At 45.1% G+C, this 15,368-nt stretch overlaps 1 protein-coding gene across 1 annotated transcript in view; it reads right to left on the bottom strand.

Annotated features, from left to right (window-relative positions):
- The window catches only part of ARHGEF15 (Rho guanine nucleotide exchange factor 15), a 67,067-nt gene that overhangs the window by 12,620 nt on the left and 39,079 nt on the right, over nt 1-15,368 (bottom strand). Inside the window, exons 4-9 of the mRNA XM_083377646.1 lie at nt 14,910-14,970; nt 11,696-11,751; nt 8,704-8,936; nt 4,111-4,271; nt 3,622-3,774; nt 2,609-2,738 (exon numbers count right to left, since the gene is read on the bottom strand). Coding sequence (XP_083233772.1) covers nt 2,609-2,738; nt 3,622-3,774; nt 4,111-4,271; nt 8,704-8,936; nt 11,696-11,751; nt 14,910-14,970 — 794 coding nt within the window. The remainder of the gene's footprint in view (nt 1-2,608; nt 2,739-3,621; nt 3,775-4,110; nt 4,272-8,703; nt 8,937-11,695; nt 11,752-14,909; nt 14,971-15,368) is intronic.

Here is a 15,368-nt window from a genome sequence, read left to right as displayed (position 1 = left end):
TATTATTATTATTATTATTATTATTATTATTATTATTATTATTATTATTTATAGGGGCAGAGTCAAATGTGAAACCTTTTGCCCACTCCTGGTTCAGCATCCCATTCTCACAATCTAAAAACCCTTCTCCAGCTGGGTTTCTGACCTGCTCAGAAATCTGTGCTTCACAGAGGATACCCCATTCACACAACTAGGTGACTAGATGACCTCCAAGGTCCCTTCCAACTTTATTATTATTATTATTATTATTATTATTATTATTATTATTATTATTATTATTATTTATTATTATTATTATTATTATTATTATTATTATTATTATTATTATTATTATTATTATTATTATTATTAATAGGGGCAAAGTCAAATGTGCAACCTTTTGCCCACTCCTGGTTCAGCATCCCATTCTCACAATCTAAAAACCCTTCTCCAGCTGGGTTTCTGACCTGCTCAGAAATCTGTGCTTCACAGAGGATACCCCATTCACACAACTAGGTGACTAGATGACCTCCAAGGTCCCTTCCAACTTTATTATTATTATTATTATTATTATTATTATTATTATTATTATTATTATTATTTATTATTATTATTATTATTATTATTATTATTATTATTATTATTATTATTATTATTATTATTATTATTATTATTATGGCAGAGTCAAATGTGAAACCTTTTCCCCACTCCTGGTTCAGCATCCCATTCTCACAATCTTAAAAACCCTTCTCCAGCTGGGTTTCTGACCTGCTCAGAAATCTGTGCTTCACGGAGGACACCCCATTCACACAACAGCCAAGGGGGAGGGGAAAAGTGATACGAATGGGCTTCTCTGCACAGGAAAGGCCTCCTGGATTGAGGGCCTGAAATCATCTTCCCCAGGAAATTGAAAAATAATGAAAGCAATTGGATTAGTTTCCCCCCCCCTTCAAATTCCTGACAGCTGGATCCTCATTTGCATCCAGAGGCAGAGACGGCACTGCTGCTCCGTTTAAACCTGATTGCTGCCCCTTACACAGAGGAGAAATTAAACCCAGGAGTATTTCGGTGGCTTAATTTCAATTCATTTGCAAAAAAAGATTCCAACAGTTCCTCTCCTCTTCCCAACAAGGTGGAGAAGAGAAAAGGGGGAGGGGGGGGCAGAGATGCTGAAGGTGGGAGAAAAGACAGAAGAGGACGAGGAAAAGGGAGGAATAAAATGGAGGGGATCGAGAGATGGTCAAAAGAAGAGGAAGGAAGGAAGGGAGGAAGGAAGGAAGGAAGGAAGGAAGGAAGGAAGGAAGGAAGGAAGGGAGGGAGGGAGGGAGGGAGGGAGGGAGGGAGGAAGGGAGGGAGGGAGGGAAGGAGGGAAGGAAGGAAGGAAGGAAGGAAGGAAGGAAGGAAGGGAGGGAGGGAGGGAGGGAGGGAAGGAAGGAAGGAAGGAAGGAAGGAAGGAAGGGAGGGAGGGAGGGAGGAAGGGAGGGAGGGAGGGAGGGAGGGAGGAAGGAAGGGAGGGAGGGAGGGAGGAAGGAAGGAAGGGAGGGAGGGAGGGAGGGAGGGAGGGAGGAAAGAGAAAGAAAAAGAAAGAAAGAAAGAAAGAAAGAAAGAAAGAAAGAAAGAAAGAAAGAAAGAAAGAAAAAGAAAGGAGAAAGAGAGAGGAAGGAAGGAAGGAAGGAAGGAAGGAAGGAAGGAAGGAAGGAAGGAAGGAAGGAAGGAAGGAAGGAAGGAAAAGAAAAAGGGAGAAAAGGGGTGGAAGAAGAAGCAGGAGGGGGAGGAAGAGGGAGAGAGAAAAATATTTATTTATTTATTTTAATCCTATTTATATCCCGCCCTTCTCCGAAGACTCAGGGCGGCTTACAATCTAAGCACAAATCAATGTGCTTAGCAATAACAATAACAATATATATTTATATTATAGAGAGACAGACAGACAGACAGAGATCAAGACAGAGAGAGAGAGAGAAAGAGAAAGAAAGAAAAAGAGAGGAAGGAAGGAAGGAAGGAAGAAGAAAGAAAGAAAGAAAGAAAGAAAGAAAGAAAGAAAGAAAGAAAGAAAGAAAGAGAAAGAAAGAAAGAAAGAAAGAAAGAAAGAAAGAAAGAAAGAAAGAAAGAAAGAAAGAAAGAAAGAGAAAGGAGAAAGAGAGAGAGGAAGGAAGGAAGGAAGGAAGAGAAAAAAGGGAGAAAAAGGGCAGGAAGAAGCAGCAGGAGGGGGAGGAAGAAGGGGAGAGAGAGAAATAATAATATATATTTATATGTATAGAAAGACAGACAGAGATGAAGACAGAGAGAGAGACTGTGAGAGAAAGAGAGAGACAGAGAGAGAAAAAGAAAGAAAGAAAGAGAAAGAAAGAAAAAGAAAGAAAGAAAGAAAGAAAGAAAGAAAGAAAAAGAGAAAGAAAGAAAAAGAGAAAGAAAGAAAGAAAGAAAGAAAGAAAGAAAGAAAGAAAGAAAGAAAGAAAGAAAGAAAGAAAGAAAGAAAGAAAGAAAGTTCTAACATTGGCTTAGAACTTGCTTCCCCAATCTGCTGACCTGCTCTCCCCAAGAAATGCCTTCCCTCCACCCAGAAGCCCCCTACTCTAGCTTTCTAGCATCCCAGATCCTGGGCTCCAAGACCACACCTGGTCCTCACCTCCAAGAGCATCTTGATACGAGTGATCCTCTGGAAAGGAAGCAGCAAGAAAGACATGAAGGGGAGGCGTTGGCACTGGGGCTGCTCCTGGAGCCGGGTGACGACGATGGCAAACTGGGGGTTCTTCTCCCTAAGAGGGAAGAGGAAGGAAAGCTGCAGCCAAGAGCCACAGGCCTGAACTGGAACATGGTGGGGCACAGCATCTGCTCACCCTTTGCCCTTCCCCTGCAGTGGCTCTAGGCCACCGCCAATACTCATTCCTCATTGGGAATGCTGGCTGGGGAATTCTGGGAGTTGAAGTCCACAGGTCTTAAAAGTTGCAAGGCTGGTGACCCCTTGAGGGCTTCCTGGAAGCATCTGAGAAGTAGACTGCACAGAAACACTCAACAAAGCCTTTTTCGAGGCCCAGTTACAACCCTATCCACCATCCACGACGGGAAGAACAGGAAGAGCCGTGGTGACGCAATGGTTAGAATGCAGGACTGCAGGCTAACTAACTCACTGCTCACACCAGGAGTTCGATTCTGACCGGCTCAAGATTGACTCATCCTTCTGAAGTCGATAAAATGAGGGCCCAGATGGTTGGGGGCAATACGCTGATTCTGTAAACCGCTTAGAGAGGGCTGGAAAGCACTATGAAGCGATAAATAAGTCTAAAAAGTAATATTGCTATTACTAATGCTATTCCCACTTCAAAGGTGGGATCCTACAAGGGATGGCCGTGATCAACCGCCCACAAGTTCTTCAGGAGTACCTGAATCGTTGCTGTTGGACAGGCTGAACTAATATCTTTTGGCATCTGAGCCAGCCCTTTGTACAGAGATCCCAAAATGGTGATCAGACTGCCAAATGAGGGGGAAACTACAACTCCCAGAATTCTCAGCGAGGTCAACATTAGCTGGGAAAAACAGGCAATGGGTTTCCTCCAAATAATTCCTCCACTCATTGGAATCCTTCACTCTCCCCAAGGATGGGCGGGCAGACTGGTTTTCCTTTCCTCCTCACTTACTCACATGAGGCTACTATAGGTCTTCTCCTGGTAGAGCTGGTTACGGACGTAATCAATGTAGACCGAGAAGTTCTGCTGAGCGTGATCCTCCACAATATCACAAACGTCTGAGATCTGCAGGCTTTCAGCCAACCGCCACTCCAGATCCCGTAAGAACCTATCAAGTGGAAGAACTGGCATCAGAGATAACGTGGAGCGTTCACAGAAGCACGAGCAAAAAGAACAAGCCTAGGCAGGGATCTATTTCCACCTTTTGAAGTTGGGAGGGGTAGCGATTAAACAGACGGTCGTACAGTTGGATAATTGACTAGCCTGCTGTTCATCACAGGTGATTCCCCCCCCCAATCAGAAGAACCACTTGGGAGAGAGTGTTCCCTTCTGAACGTGGAGATCACGTCCTTCAGGATGGCCAACAGCAAATTAGGAATTCTGTGACTGGCTACCTTCAATCCAGGGCAATGCAGAGTGGAAGAAAGACAGGAAGACAACTGACCTTTCGCTGACTTCTTGGACTTTGCGTATGTTGGAGAAAAGAATGCGGTGCTCGCGCAGAAGGATGGTGCCAGCCAGCTCCCGAGACTCCATGAAGTGCTCGATCAGAAGGGTGAGTGAGCGTAGGTAAGAGGCTTCGGAGGTCACCACCTCAAAGAGACTCTTGACCACAGATGCCAAAGAGCCACAAAGAAGGCCGAATGAGTGACGAAGGCAGAAAGAACCCGACAGACATGAATGAAACAAAGCATGGTGAGCATTATGTTCCCGCAGCTTCTCCAAATGCTATCTATCAAATCTCATTCTGCTTTTGCACCCTGGAGGCCCGTTTGAATACCGCCAGGAAGTAGCTGAGCTTGTTTTGGACACAGGTTTAGCAGTAATCCAAAAGAGCCCTAAACCCACATTCAAGAGCAGTCTAAACCAGGAATCCCCAAACTCCGGGCTGCAGCCCAATATTGGGCCATTCAGATCCAGGCCATGCTAGTGGCAGGTGAGTACGGACATGCAGCTCCATTTCTGTGCTACACACGTGCTTGCGTGCACAGCTCCATTTGTGCACCTGGCAGGTCCACGTGCCCAGCACTTGCACAAATGGAGCTGTGTGTACGCACGCGTGCACAACTGCTGCTCGCACAGAACCCTCCCCTGCCCCCGCCCCCCCAAGCCGGGAAGATTGGGGACCGCTGGTCTAAACAACACTGACTAGACAACAGAAGAATTGACACACAAATCATCTATTTCTCCTCTCACCAAACGGTCAGCCAACGTTCAGACTGATTCAAGTCCCCAATCTGGGGATCAGCTAATAAATTTGATGGGTAAAGAGCAAGATCCCTTTTTTTAAAAAATAGTCCACAGGAATCCTCACCAGATAAGTGGACAGAGCGAGGCTTAAAAGTCTGTCCCTTAAGAAGGGTCACCTACTTGCAAAATAATACAAGCAGGCCTCAACTGCTAAGTTTGTAAGCCGCCCTGAGTCTTCGGAGAAGGGCGGGATATAAATGGAATTTAAATAAAAAAATAAAAAAATTTACAATCACAACTAGGACTAGAATTGCGGTCATAAGTTGTTATGGTCATAAGTTGAGGCGCCCACATGATTTATTTATTTTTTTACATTTTTACAGCAGTCGTTAAGCGAATCCTGTGATCATTAAGTGAATTCACTCTCCCGAATGGGTGTTTTTTTGCTGAAAACTGGCAAAAGCCTTAGGACAGTCGGACGTATTTCACAATAGGGGGCATTCAAAACCCTTTCTGAGGCCATTGTGAGTTGAGAACTACCTGTAGCAGATGAGTCAGATTTTACCCATGGGAAAATTGCAACAGATTGTTGGCTGTTTAAAGGAGATAACACAATACCAGCAAGAGTTGGAACAAGATGTATCCTGTATCATGAGGATATAGCAGGGAAGAAGAAAAAAAGTCGCCAGGACATATCTGTGCTTGGGAGTGGCTCTTATTTTGCTTTATTTCATCACTAACACAATTTACAATTACACAGTGGCGTAGCGTGGGTTGTCAGCACCCGGGGCAAGGCAAGTAATTTGCGCCCCCTAACCCGTGGATTTTAGCACTCGAGTCTCTTCCACTAGCTCAGGAATTCTGGGAGTTGAAGTCCATGAGTCATAAAAGAGCCAAGGTTGCCTACCCCTGAGTTAGGTTCAAGGCAAAAAAGGGTCTCTGGAGAAGAGGGAAAATGCTAGTTTAAAACTGAAACAAGGCAACTTTAAGGTGCCTCAGCTGTGATTTAGGATGAGACAAAGAGAGGACATGGCGTTGAAAATGGTTAATGGGGCATGTTTGTTCCACTCTTAGTGGACGTCAGGATAAACCCCACGAGAGAATGACCTTACAACAGATGTGAATAGGCTTGGACTACATTTGTAGATTGAGTGCATACATCACATGGAGCGATGATGGGCTTCATCAAGATTTATGATCCCACAATTGGCTAGTTTTCTCCATCTTGTCCTAAACCCTGGATACCAACCACGGTTTATGGCTTAGCATGTGGCGTGGGGTTGACCCAACATGTTAGGCGACAAACAATGACTTCCAACTTACAATGCCTCAGCTTCCCAAGGTTATTCCAAAGCCGGAAAAGCCAACCAACCCACCCTGCAGCTTTGCCTGCTTAGGCTGAACCCCAGGAATTCATACTTGCTGCGGCGCCCGACCTATTTTCTGCCCAGACGCTGCTTATCCACGCTACGCCACTGGTCCTAACACACCAAGCAGACAAAGGAGGTCCGATTTACCCCTTCCCCGCGAGGTTAGAAAACTCCGCCACATTCCCTAGAGCAGTGTTTCCCAACCTTAGGAACTTGAAGATGCGTGGACTTCAACTCCCAGAATTCCCCAGCCAGCCAGCTGGGGAATTCTGGGAGTTGAAGTCCACGCATCTTCAAGTTCCTAAGGTTGGGAAACGCTGCCCTAGAGGAAGAAATGTCTGCTTGGGATTCTGCTGCAATTACCGCAGGAGAGCCACCAGCCACGCAAGGCAGGCTCAGGCTGGGGGGGGGGCGGGGGCGGGGCGGGGGCGGAACGGAAGCCTTGCCCTATATTCCACAATTAGAACAAGGCGCATTCCGCCAGGCCGCCCCTCCCCCTCCCCGGTTCCCTTCGGAGATCTCTTTTTTTTTCTCTCTCTCTTTTGCGCGCGCCCGCGCGCAGCGAAAACCAGCTCAAGGAAGATTTAAGTTTGCCTTCGGGAGACGCAATTCCGAGCAGAAGATACACCCAGGAGCGACGCCCTTTTCAGCCTTCTCGCCGTCTGCGGGCCTCATTCTTTATTATTACCAGGGGTCTTCAAGCTTGGCCCTTTTATGACTTGTGGACTTCAGCTCCCAGGAGACTTGTGGACTTCAGCTCCTCTCAGCCTGGCTGAGGAATTCTGGGAGCTGAAGTCCACAAGTCATAAAAGGGCCAAGTTTGAAGACCCCTGTTTATTACAAACGGCGAGCAGCGCTGGACACTCCGCCAAACAGTTCCGAGGGCTGGTAAACGACGAGGTGTGCTGCAGCCCCCCGCCGCGAGTCTACTGCAAGCCACAATCGAGACCACGTGTCTCTCGGGACAAAGGGGCGGGGTGTAATTATTCCTGTTATTAAGAGAACAAAACGGCTGTTACAGATACGATTGCACGCTGGGCAGCGCGCGTGCTTTTAGTGTTAATATGGTGTTGCTGTCACGCCAAGCCAACTCTGGGCAGCCCTTGGGGCTCCCTGAGCAGCTCAGTGTGAGCGCGCCCCCCCAGATGTTGCGCCTGGTGCGGCCGGCCCCCCCTGCACCCCCCACGCTACGCCACTGCAATTACAAGTGTCTCATGTTATGGTGGGGGAGAATCAGAATCTACTAATGTACACACAGAAAGTTTGGACTGCAGCACAAAATTCATCTGCACCATTCAGATACACAGCCTCCCTAGTGCCACGTTAGTTGGAAAAATAGTATTAATCTGCTGAAATAGCTCGAGTCGTAATCCATGTGTGAAACACCCAGTCCCAAATTGCGAATAAATATGACTCTAAACTTAAAATGATCTCATTTTCTGAGGGGAAAAGAACCCTACCAACACAATGTACAACTCCTCAGTGTATTCACTGAAACGCTGCATGTTTTGATGGTTCTCAAAGCAGAATAACAGAAGGGACCTTGGAGGTCTTCTAGCTCAGGGCTTTTCAACCTTTTCACCCACTGTACCACTTTTAGGATATGGCAACATCCGAGTACCACCAGTCGCCTAGCAAGCTGTCAAAAACTTGATGACCAAAAAAAAAAAAAAGGAAAAAAGTGATGAAGTACAGGTAGTCCTCGACTTACAACATTTCGCTTAGTGACTGTTTGAAGTTACAATGGCACTGAAAAAAGTGTCCCCCACAAGCCACAGCCGAGCAAGACACCTGCCTGCCCGCCTGGTGGCGCTCTTCCTCCTGTCCGAGGTTTTCATTGTTGTGAGCATTTCTGTTGAGGATAGGCAGCGGGGGTGGGGTGGAGGGTGTTTGGTTTTTATTCACCCTCCCTCTGCTGGGTGGTTGCAGCAGGTTTTGGTCACTTCACATGACCCTGGAACACTGTGACCGTCATAAATATGAATCAGTTGCCAAGCATCTGAATGTTACTCACAAGACCCTGGAGATGCTGCAACACTCCAGCTGGAGCTCCAGCTGGAGCCTGGCGCTGATTCTGGCGCTTCCGCTGAGCCCTGACAGCCCTGCAGCTCCAGCCATCTCTCGCTCAGTCTTGTGCGGTGCTGCCACCGGTTCAGCTCATTCCCCTCCCCCACTTCCACTTTTCTAGGATGGTCGTGTACCACCTGCCAGGTGCCAATGTACCACAGGTGGTACCCGTACTCCTGGTTGAAAAGCCCTGTTTTAGTCCAACCCCCTGCTTCACAGGAAACCCTATATCATTTCAGACAAATGGCTGTCCAAAGTCCTTACAAACCTCCCGTGTTGGAGCACCCGCAACTTCTGGAAGCAAGTCATTCCACTGATTAATTGTTCAGGAAATTTCTGAAGCGTTTCAGACACCTCAAATTCTATCTGATGAGAAACGCCTCTCCAATCTAAAGTCCTGTCAGAGTTACCTCTTGCATCTTCCTTTCTTCTGGGCTGATGTTTTCCAAAACGCCACTTTCTCGTACAGCGGGCAACTCCTGCCAAAGGGTGCTATGAGGGACAGAGCCCTGGGGCCCCGTCGACCCTTCCCCAGGAGAAGGGGCTCTGTAGTCCGAGCTGCTGAAACTACTGTTTCGGGGAACCGTTTGCCTCTTGATCTCTTTGGAGATGACAGCTTGGCGATATGTTTGATACAAAGGCTCTGCAAGACATCAGAAGGCAGAGAAAGACACAACACAATGAACTTTGGTTGGTGAATAGCACGCCACACCCACACTCCTCGACTGACGGTCAGAATTGAGCCCCAATTTTTTTTTTTTTGCTAAGCGAGACAGTTGTGTAGTGAGTTTCGCCCCATTCTACGACCTTTCTTGACACGGTTGTTAAGTGAATCACTGCAGTTGGTAAGTTAGCAACACAATGGTGAAGTTAATCTGGCTTCCCCATTGACTTTGCTTGTCAGAAGGTCGCAAAGGGGGAATCACATGACCCCGGGAGACTGCAACTGTGTCATAAATATGTGCCAGTTGTCAAGCATCCAAATTGTGATCACGTGACCATGGGGATGCTGCAGACGGTTGTGCGAAAAACGGTCATAAGTCACTTTTTTCAGTGTTGTCGTAACTTCGAACAGTCACTAAATGAATGGTTGTAAGTCAAAGAAAACCTATACTTCATAAAAAAAACAACCTTCAAGATTGCAATCATCCAGTTCTGGCCTAGCGTTCTCAGGACGTTTCTTGTTAAACGTTGTATCTGAAAAACCATTTTAACTTGTGTGAAGTAAAGGACATAGTGCAGTGTTTCTCAGCCTCAGTCATTTTAAGATGTGTGGACCTCATCTCCCAGAATTCCTTAGCCAGCATTGCTGACTGTGGAATTCTGGGAGCTGAAGTCCACACAGCTGAACATAGCTGAAATTGAGAAACTTTGTGGTAGCTGGCTGTGGCATTCTGGGAACTGAAGTCCACACATAGTTGAAACTGAGAATTGTATTAAGATTGATTGATTGATTGATTGATTGATTGATTGATTGATTGATTGATTGGCTGGCTGGCTGGCTGACTGACTGACTGACTGATAGATTGCCATCAAGTCATTTCTTACTCTTCTGCAAAATATATTCTAGGGATATAATTTTATTTTCCAATTATCACGTTTGGGATTGCAGAGGGTTTAAGAAAGCCTGGTTTACATCATGGTTATTTTCTGATTTGGGTATTATCTTTGTGAATAAAGGACATTTGTATTGATTGATATCGATTCATTGCTTGATTGTCTGATTGTTTATTTGCCATCGAGTCATTTCTTACTCTTCTGCAAAATATATTCTGGGGGTATAATTTTATTTTCCAATTACCACGCTTGGGATTGGCGGTAGAATTCTGGGAATTGAAGTCCACACATAGTTGAAACAGAATTGTACTGTTTGATATCGATTGTTTGTTTGATAGATTGATTATTTGCCACTGCCTTGGTGGAGCAGTGGGCTAATGCCTCCTTAAGTAACACCAGCTGCCTGCAATTAGTGCAGGTTCGAGTCCCACCAGGCTCAAGGTTGACTCAGCCTTCCACCCTTCCGAGGTAGGTAAAATGAGGACCCAGATTGTTGGGGGCAATTAAGCTGACTTTGTAATAATGCCGCTTGGGGGGTGTGTGTGTGAAAGCCCTAATAAGCAGGCATATACATAGAATGAAGGCTACTGCTAAGCTTGTAAGCCTCCCTGAGTCTTCGGAGAAGGGCGGGATATAAATGGGATTAAAATAAATAAAATAATAAAAATCAAGTCATTTCTTACTCTTCTGCAGAATATATTCTAGAAGTATAATTTTATCTTCTAATTATCATTTTTGGACTGCAAAGAGTTTAAGAAAACCTGGTTTTCATTGCTGTTATTTTCTGATTTGGGTACTATTTGTATGAATAAAGTGCCTTTTTCCCCTAGTTAATCTAAGGCAGTTATTCTTGTGGACTTCAAGGCCAAGAATTCCCCAACCAGCATAGCTGGAAGTTGAAGTCCATACAACTTAGAATCGCCCAAAACACTGGGAGTATGCCAAGGCAGAATTGAGGCCTTTGAACTCTGGTGCTGGAGAAGACTCCTGCGAGTCCCTTGGACTGCAGGGTGATCAAACCGGTTAGTCATAGAGGAGATCAACCCTGACTGCTCTTTAGAAGGCCAGATCCTGAAGTGGAAATTCAAATACTTTGGCCACCTAATGAGAAGGAAGGACTCACTGGAGAAGAGCCTAATGCTGGGAAAGGTTGAGGGCAAGAGAAGAAGGGGACGACAGAGAATGAGGTGGCTGGATAGAGTCACTGTAGCAGTAGGTGTGAGCCTAAATGGACTCCAGAAGATGGTAGAGGACAGGAAGGCCTTCCATGGGGTCGCGATGGGTAGCGATGGGTCGGATACGACTTCACAACTAACAACAACAAGGTAGACAATCCTTTAATTCCTGGCTGGGGAATTCTGGGAGTTGAAGTCCACACATCTTAAAATGGCTGAGGTTGAAAAACACTGGCATAGTGAGTTCTTAGGAATGGTCTTCACATCTAGCCCCGGTAAGTGGACTTTAAAAACCTAAAGAAGGAAACTCAGATGAGTAACAACTAGGGAATGGTAGCACAAGGATTTAGCAATGAGGCAGCACCCTAAGCAAGGCTTTTAATCCATCTCAGCAGTGAACTACGCCTTCAGGCTAGCATTTCTCAACTTCGTCAACTTTTAATATTTGTGGACTTCAACGATCAGACTTTCCCAGCCAGCATCCACGCACCTTAAAAGTTGAGAAACACGCCTTTAGGAAATGGGAGAGAATTTCACAAGGGATTTCAGAAGAAGGAAGAGAAATTGAGTCAGAAGCTGTTCGGTGTCTGTAACTACGCCAATTTTCCTGGGTTTCTCTCTGTTCTCTCTCTCTCTCTCTCTTTTTTAAATAAATGTGCGGTCCACTTACCATCCTGCAGGCAAAGCCCCCAGTCCGGACTCTTAGCCGATAGCACCGAAGGGTGTCTGTGATATAGGGATAAAACAGAAAAAGCCAATGATAAGCAGTCCTAAGAGCAGATCAATTCTGCAGTTGTTGATTTGGCTAAGAAGCTTGTAACTCCACATTTGGAGCAAAGCTGGAGGAAAAAAATAGAAGTAAGAAACTGGACGCCTTTGTACATCACCCAGGAACTAGACACCCATTGCACAAATGTCATTCTTGGTTTGTGGATTTTAAGTTCAATTCGCACTTTATATCCCAAGCCATCTTATGTCTTAGCATAGTAGGCAATGCACCTAAAAAACATTAGCTAACCCAAGCAAGCTGAGCAGGGTTGAGCGAAGTAGCTACTTGGATGGGATACCACTAAGAAGTCCTAGCTTTGGAGATTAAACTGGGAAGGAGGTATTTGCAAACCATTTCCATACGACCATTTAGAAAAGCACTGTATACAGACAGTCCTCAACTTACAATAATTTGTTTAGTGACCGTTCGAAGGTACAACCGTACTGAAAAAAGGGACTTATGACCGTTTTTCACAGCTACGACTTTTGCAACATCCCCCCCCCCCGGGATCATGAGTTCAAAATTCAGATGCTTGGCAACTGGCTCATATTTATGATGATTGCAGTGTCCAGGGATCACGGGATCCCCTTTTGTCACCTTCTGACAAGCAGTCAACGGGGAAGCCAGATTCACTCAGCAACCATGTTATTAACTTAAGAACTGCAGTGTTTCACTTAACAACGGTGGCAAGAAAAGTCGTAAAATGGGGCAAAACTCAACCAATGTCTCACTTTAACCACAGATATTTTGGGCTCAATTGTAGTCATATGTCAAGGACTACCTTTACCATTGCCTTCTTCCTGTACACAGGTAGTCCTCTACTTACGACTAACCACTTAGCGACCCTTCAAACTTACAACGGACCTTCCCAGAGTTATTTATGATCCAGTTTCAAAGTTCTGACGGTCACTACTCCCCTTCACCCCACCCCCTCCATGATCACATGATCATATTTGGGCAACTTGACGGTCGGCCCATCTTTATAGCGTGTTTCCCCGAAAAGAAGATCCACACCGGAAAATAAGCCCTAGCAATATTTTTTTCAGGAGGCTTCTAATATAAGCCCCATCCCCAAAATAAACCCCAGCTAAGGTCATCAGCCACTTAACAAGTGTCTCGCTTAGCCACAGAAATTTGGGGCTCAATTGTGGCCGTAGGTTGAGGACTACCTGCATAGATGTGTCCACAAAATCATCAGGAGTCAGACTCAAACCGAGCAAGTAATTAAAGATAGTCCTTGATTTACCACCACGGGATCAGCATGTTCATTGCTAAGGAAGGCCCTTGTGAAGTGAGTCGCACAGTTTTACAAGCTGTTCAAGAAGTTTACGAAGTTCAAGATTTATTTTTATTTTTTTTCCGTGGTGGTTACGTGAGTCCCTGCAGTTGTTAAGTGAATTATGCAGTGGTTAAAGCTTCCCTTGTTGACTTAGCTTGTTGGAAGCCGGCTGAGACGGTTGCAAATGGCGATCGCATAACCCCAGGACGGCGCAACCATTGTAAATACATGCAACTTGCCAAGCAGCCAAATTTTTGTCACGTGACTGGGGATGCTGTGAGGGTCATAAGTGTGGGACTGGTTGTAAATCACTTTTTTTGGCGTCATTGTAGCTTTGAAAGGTTCCTAAACAAATGGTAGGAAATTGAGGCCGACCCATATTTTAAATTGGTGCTGAAATCAAAGCTTTCATCTTCATCTAGCATCAAACAGACAACCTTGAATATAGGATAAACCCTCTTGGTTTTCCCCCAAATTTTTAATTTTGGTGTCACTGGGAAGTTTTTTTTTTTTTTGCTGCTAATGGCTTAGAAAATCCCATCAATTCAGAAATCAGAAATAGAGATGTTCAACACCACGAGTGCTCTATTCCGTCTCTGGACCTTCCTTTCTCATCAAATTACCTTCTTAATAACTACTTAATTTGTAACGCTTGTTTGACAGCAATGATTAACATATACATTTTCCCTAATGAAAATCCTTTTCAAATAATTAAGAGAAAATATCTGTTCCCCTATTCTTGTGCCAAACAAGCAATAATCAAAATTCATAGTCTTGAAGAACATTCGAAAGCTCTCTTTTTTATATATCTTTCTCTCAGCTGGTATAAATTGTTATTTCAGAAGAATACAATGAATAACTGACAGATTATATTCCAGGGCATCATCATCATCATCGTTGTTGTTGTTGCTGTTGTCATCATCATCATCACCATGAATGAATGAATGAACCTTTATTGTCAAAGTACAACCATGTATACATCGAGATTGGCTGAGCCTCCCTTCGTTCCCCCACCCCACAACTCACAGTGACAACAAACCCTCCATCTGGTTACACCATGTGAGCTAATTGCACAACACACAGGCCTCGCAAGTCAGTCACACATAAAATTATAAAATTATTTCTCGTTCAAGAGCCTAACAGCCCATGGATAAAAGCTGTTCTTCAGCCTGTTGGTACGGCTGGCTATACTCCTATATCTCCTACCCGATGGTAGGAGAGTAAAGAGATACCGACCAGGGTGTGAGTCGTCCCTCAGAATTTTCCTCACATCATCATCATTATTAGGTATTTCCTTAGACATTTAGTGATGCACTTTGGGATGAACACCCTTTGAATGGTGTGGGAGTATGAATGGATTTCCAGAAAACATTGCAGACTACAGGAACCATTTGCGCTTCAGGTTGAGAGGCAGACAACACAGACTCATCCCCAACAGCCTCTGCGTCTGTCTTCAACCGTGAAGAGACACAGGACAGAGAACGTCCTGCAGCCAAGAAGGCTCCACACCCATTTGCACCACTCAGGTGACCCTGAGGACACAGGTAAATCTCCAAGTGGCCTCAACGACTCTCTAAAAGAATGCAAATGACCAGCTGTCTGCAAGGAGTATAAATCCTTCCATTCCCCACCATCCAGCCAGAGCTGAAGAAGCTTCTTGGCTGAGAAGCGAAACGTCTTCAAAGGAAAAACAAGAAAGTTCAGTTGCCTCTTGAAAAAAAACACCTTTGGGACTGCCTGTCTTAGACTCTTCAAAGTCTAAACTTGCATCCTGTTTGCACACCCAGGTAAACCTCTCCCTTCGGAATTTCCAGAAAGCAAGGAAACAACACATACCTGTTGTCTGACTTGTCCGTCTCTGAGTCGCTAAAACTGCTCTCTTCATTTTCACAGCCGCCTAAAGAAAGAAAAGTTTGCAGAGTCAGTGAATGGGGTAACAGAAAAGGGCATTTAAGTTTATAATACAGACGAGCACAGATGATGGGCATTAGGGAAGACCTAAGCATTGCTGTAACCCCTCTAGCATTTTTCCTGGTTTGGATTGAGGAGGATGGGAGTTGCAGTGGGACACTTCCGGAATGCGTCAGATTAAGGAAGTCTGAACCAAACACAGGCTGTCTTCGACTTACGACCGATTGTGTAGCAACCCTGGAATTTGCCACGCACTTCCACAGGGATACTTATGACCCATTTCTGAAATTCCAATGGCTACTTGTCTCCCCAGCGTGTAAACGTAGTTTGGGTGTTCAGCAACTGGCTTGTACTGACAGCCATTTGAAGTGTCTCGTGGTCATA

Source organism: Vipera ursinii, assembly GCF_947247035.1.
Source record: "Vipera ursinii genome assembly, chromosome: Z".
Taxonomy (NCBI): Eukaryota; Metazoa; Chordata; class Lepidosauria; order Squamata; family Viperidae; genus Vipera; species Vipera ursinii.
Note: the sequence above shows the minus strand (reverse complement) of the source record. Positions and strands in the feature narration are given on the sequence as shown.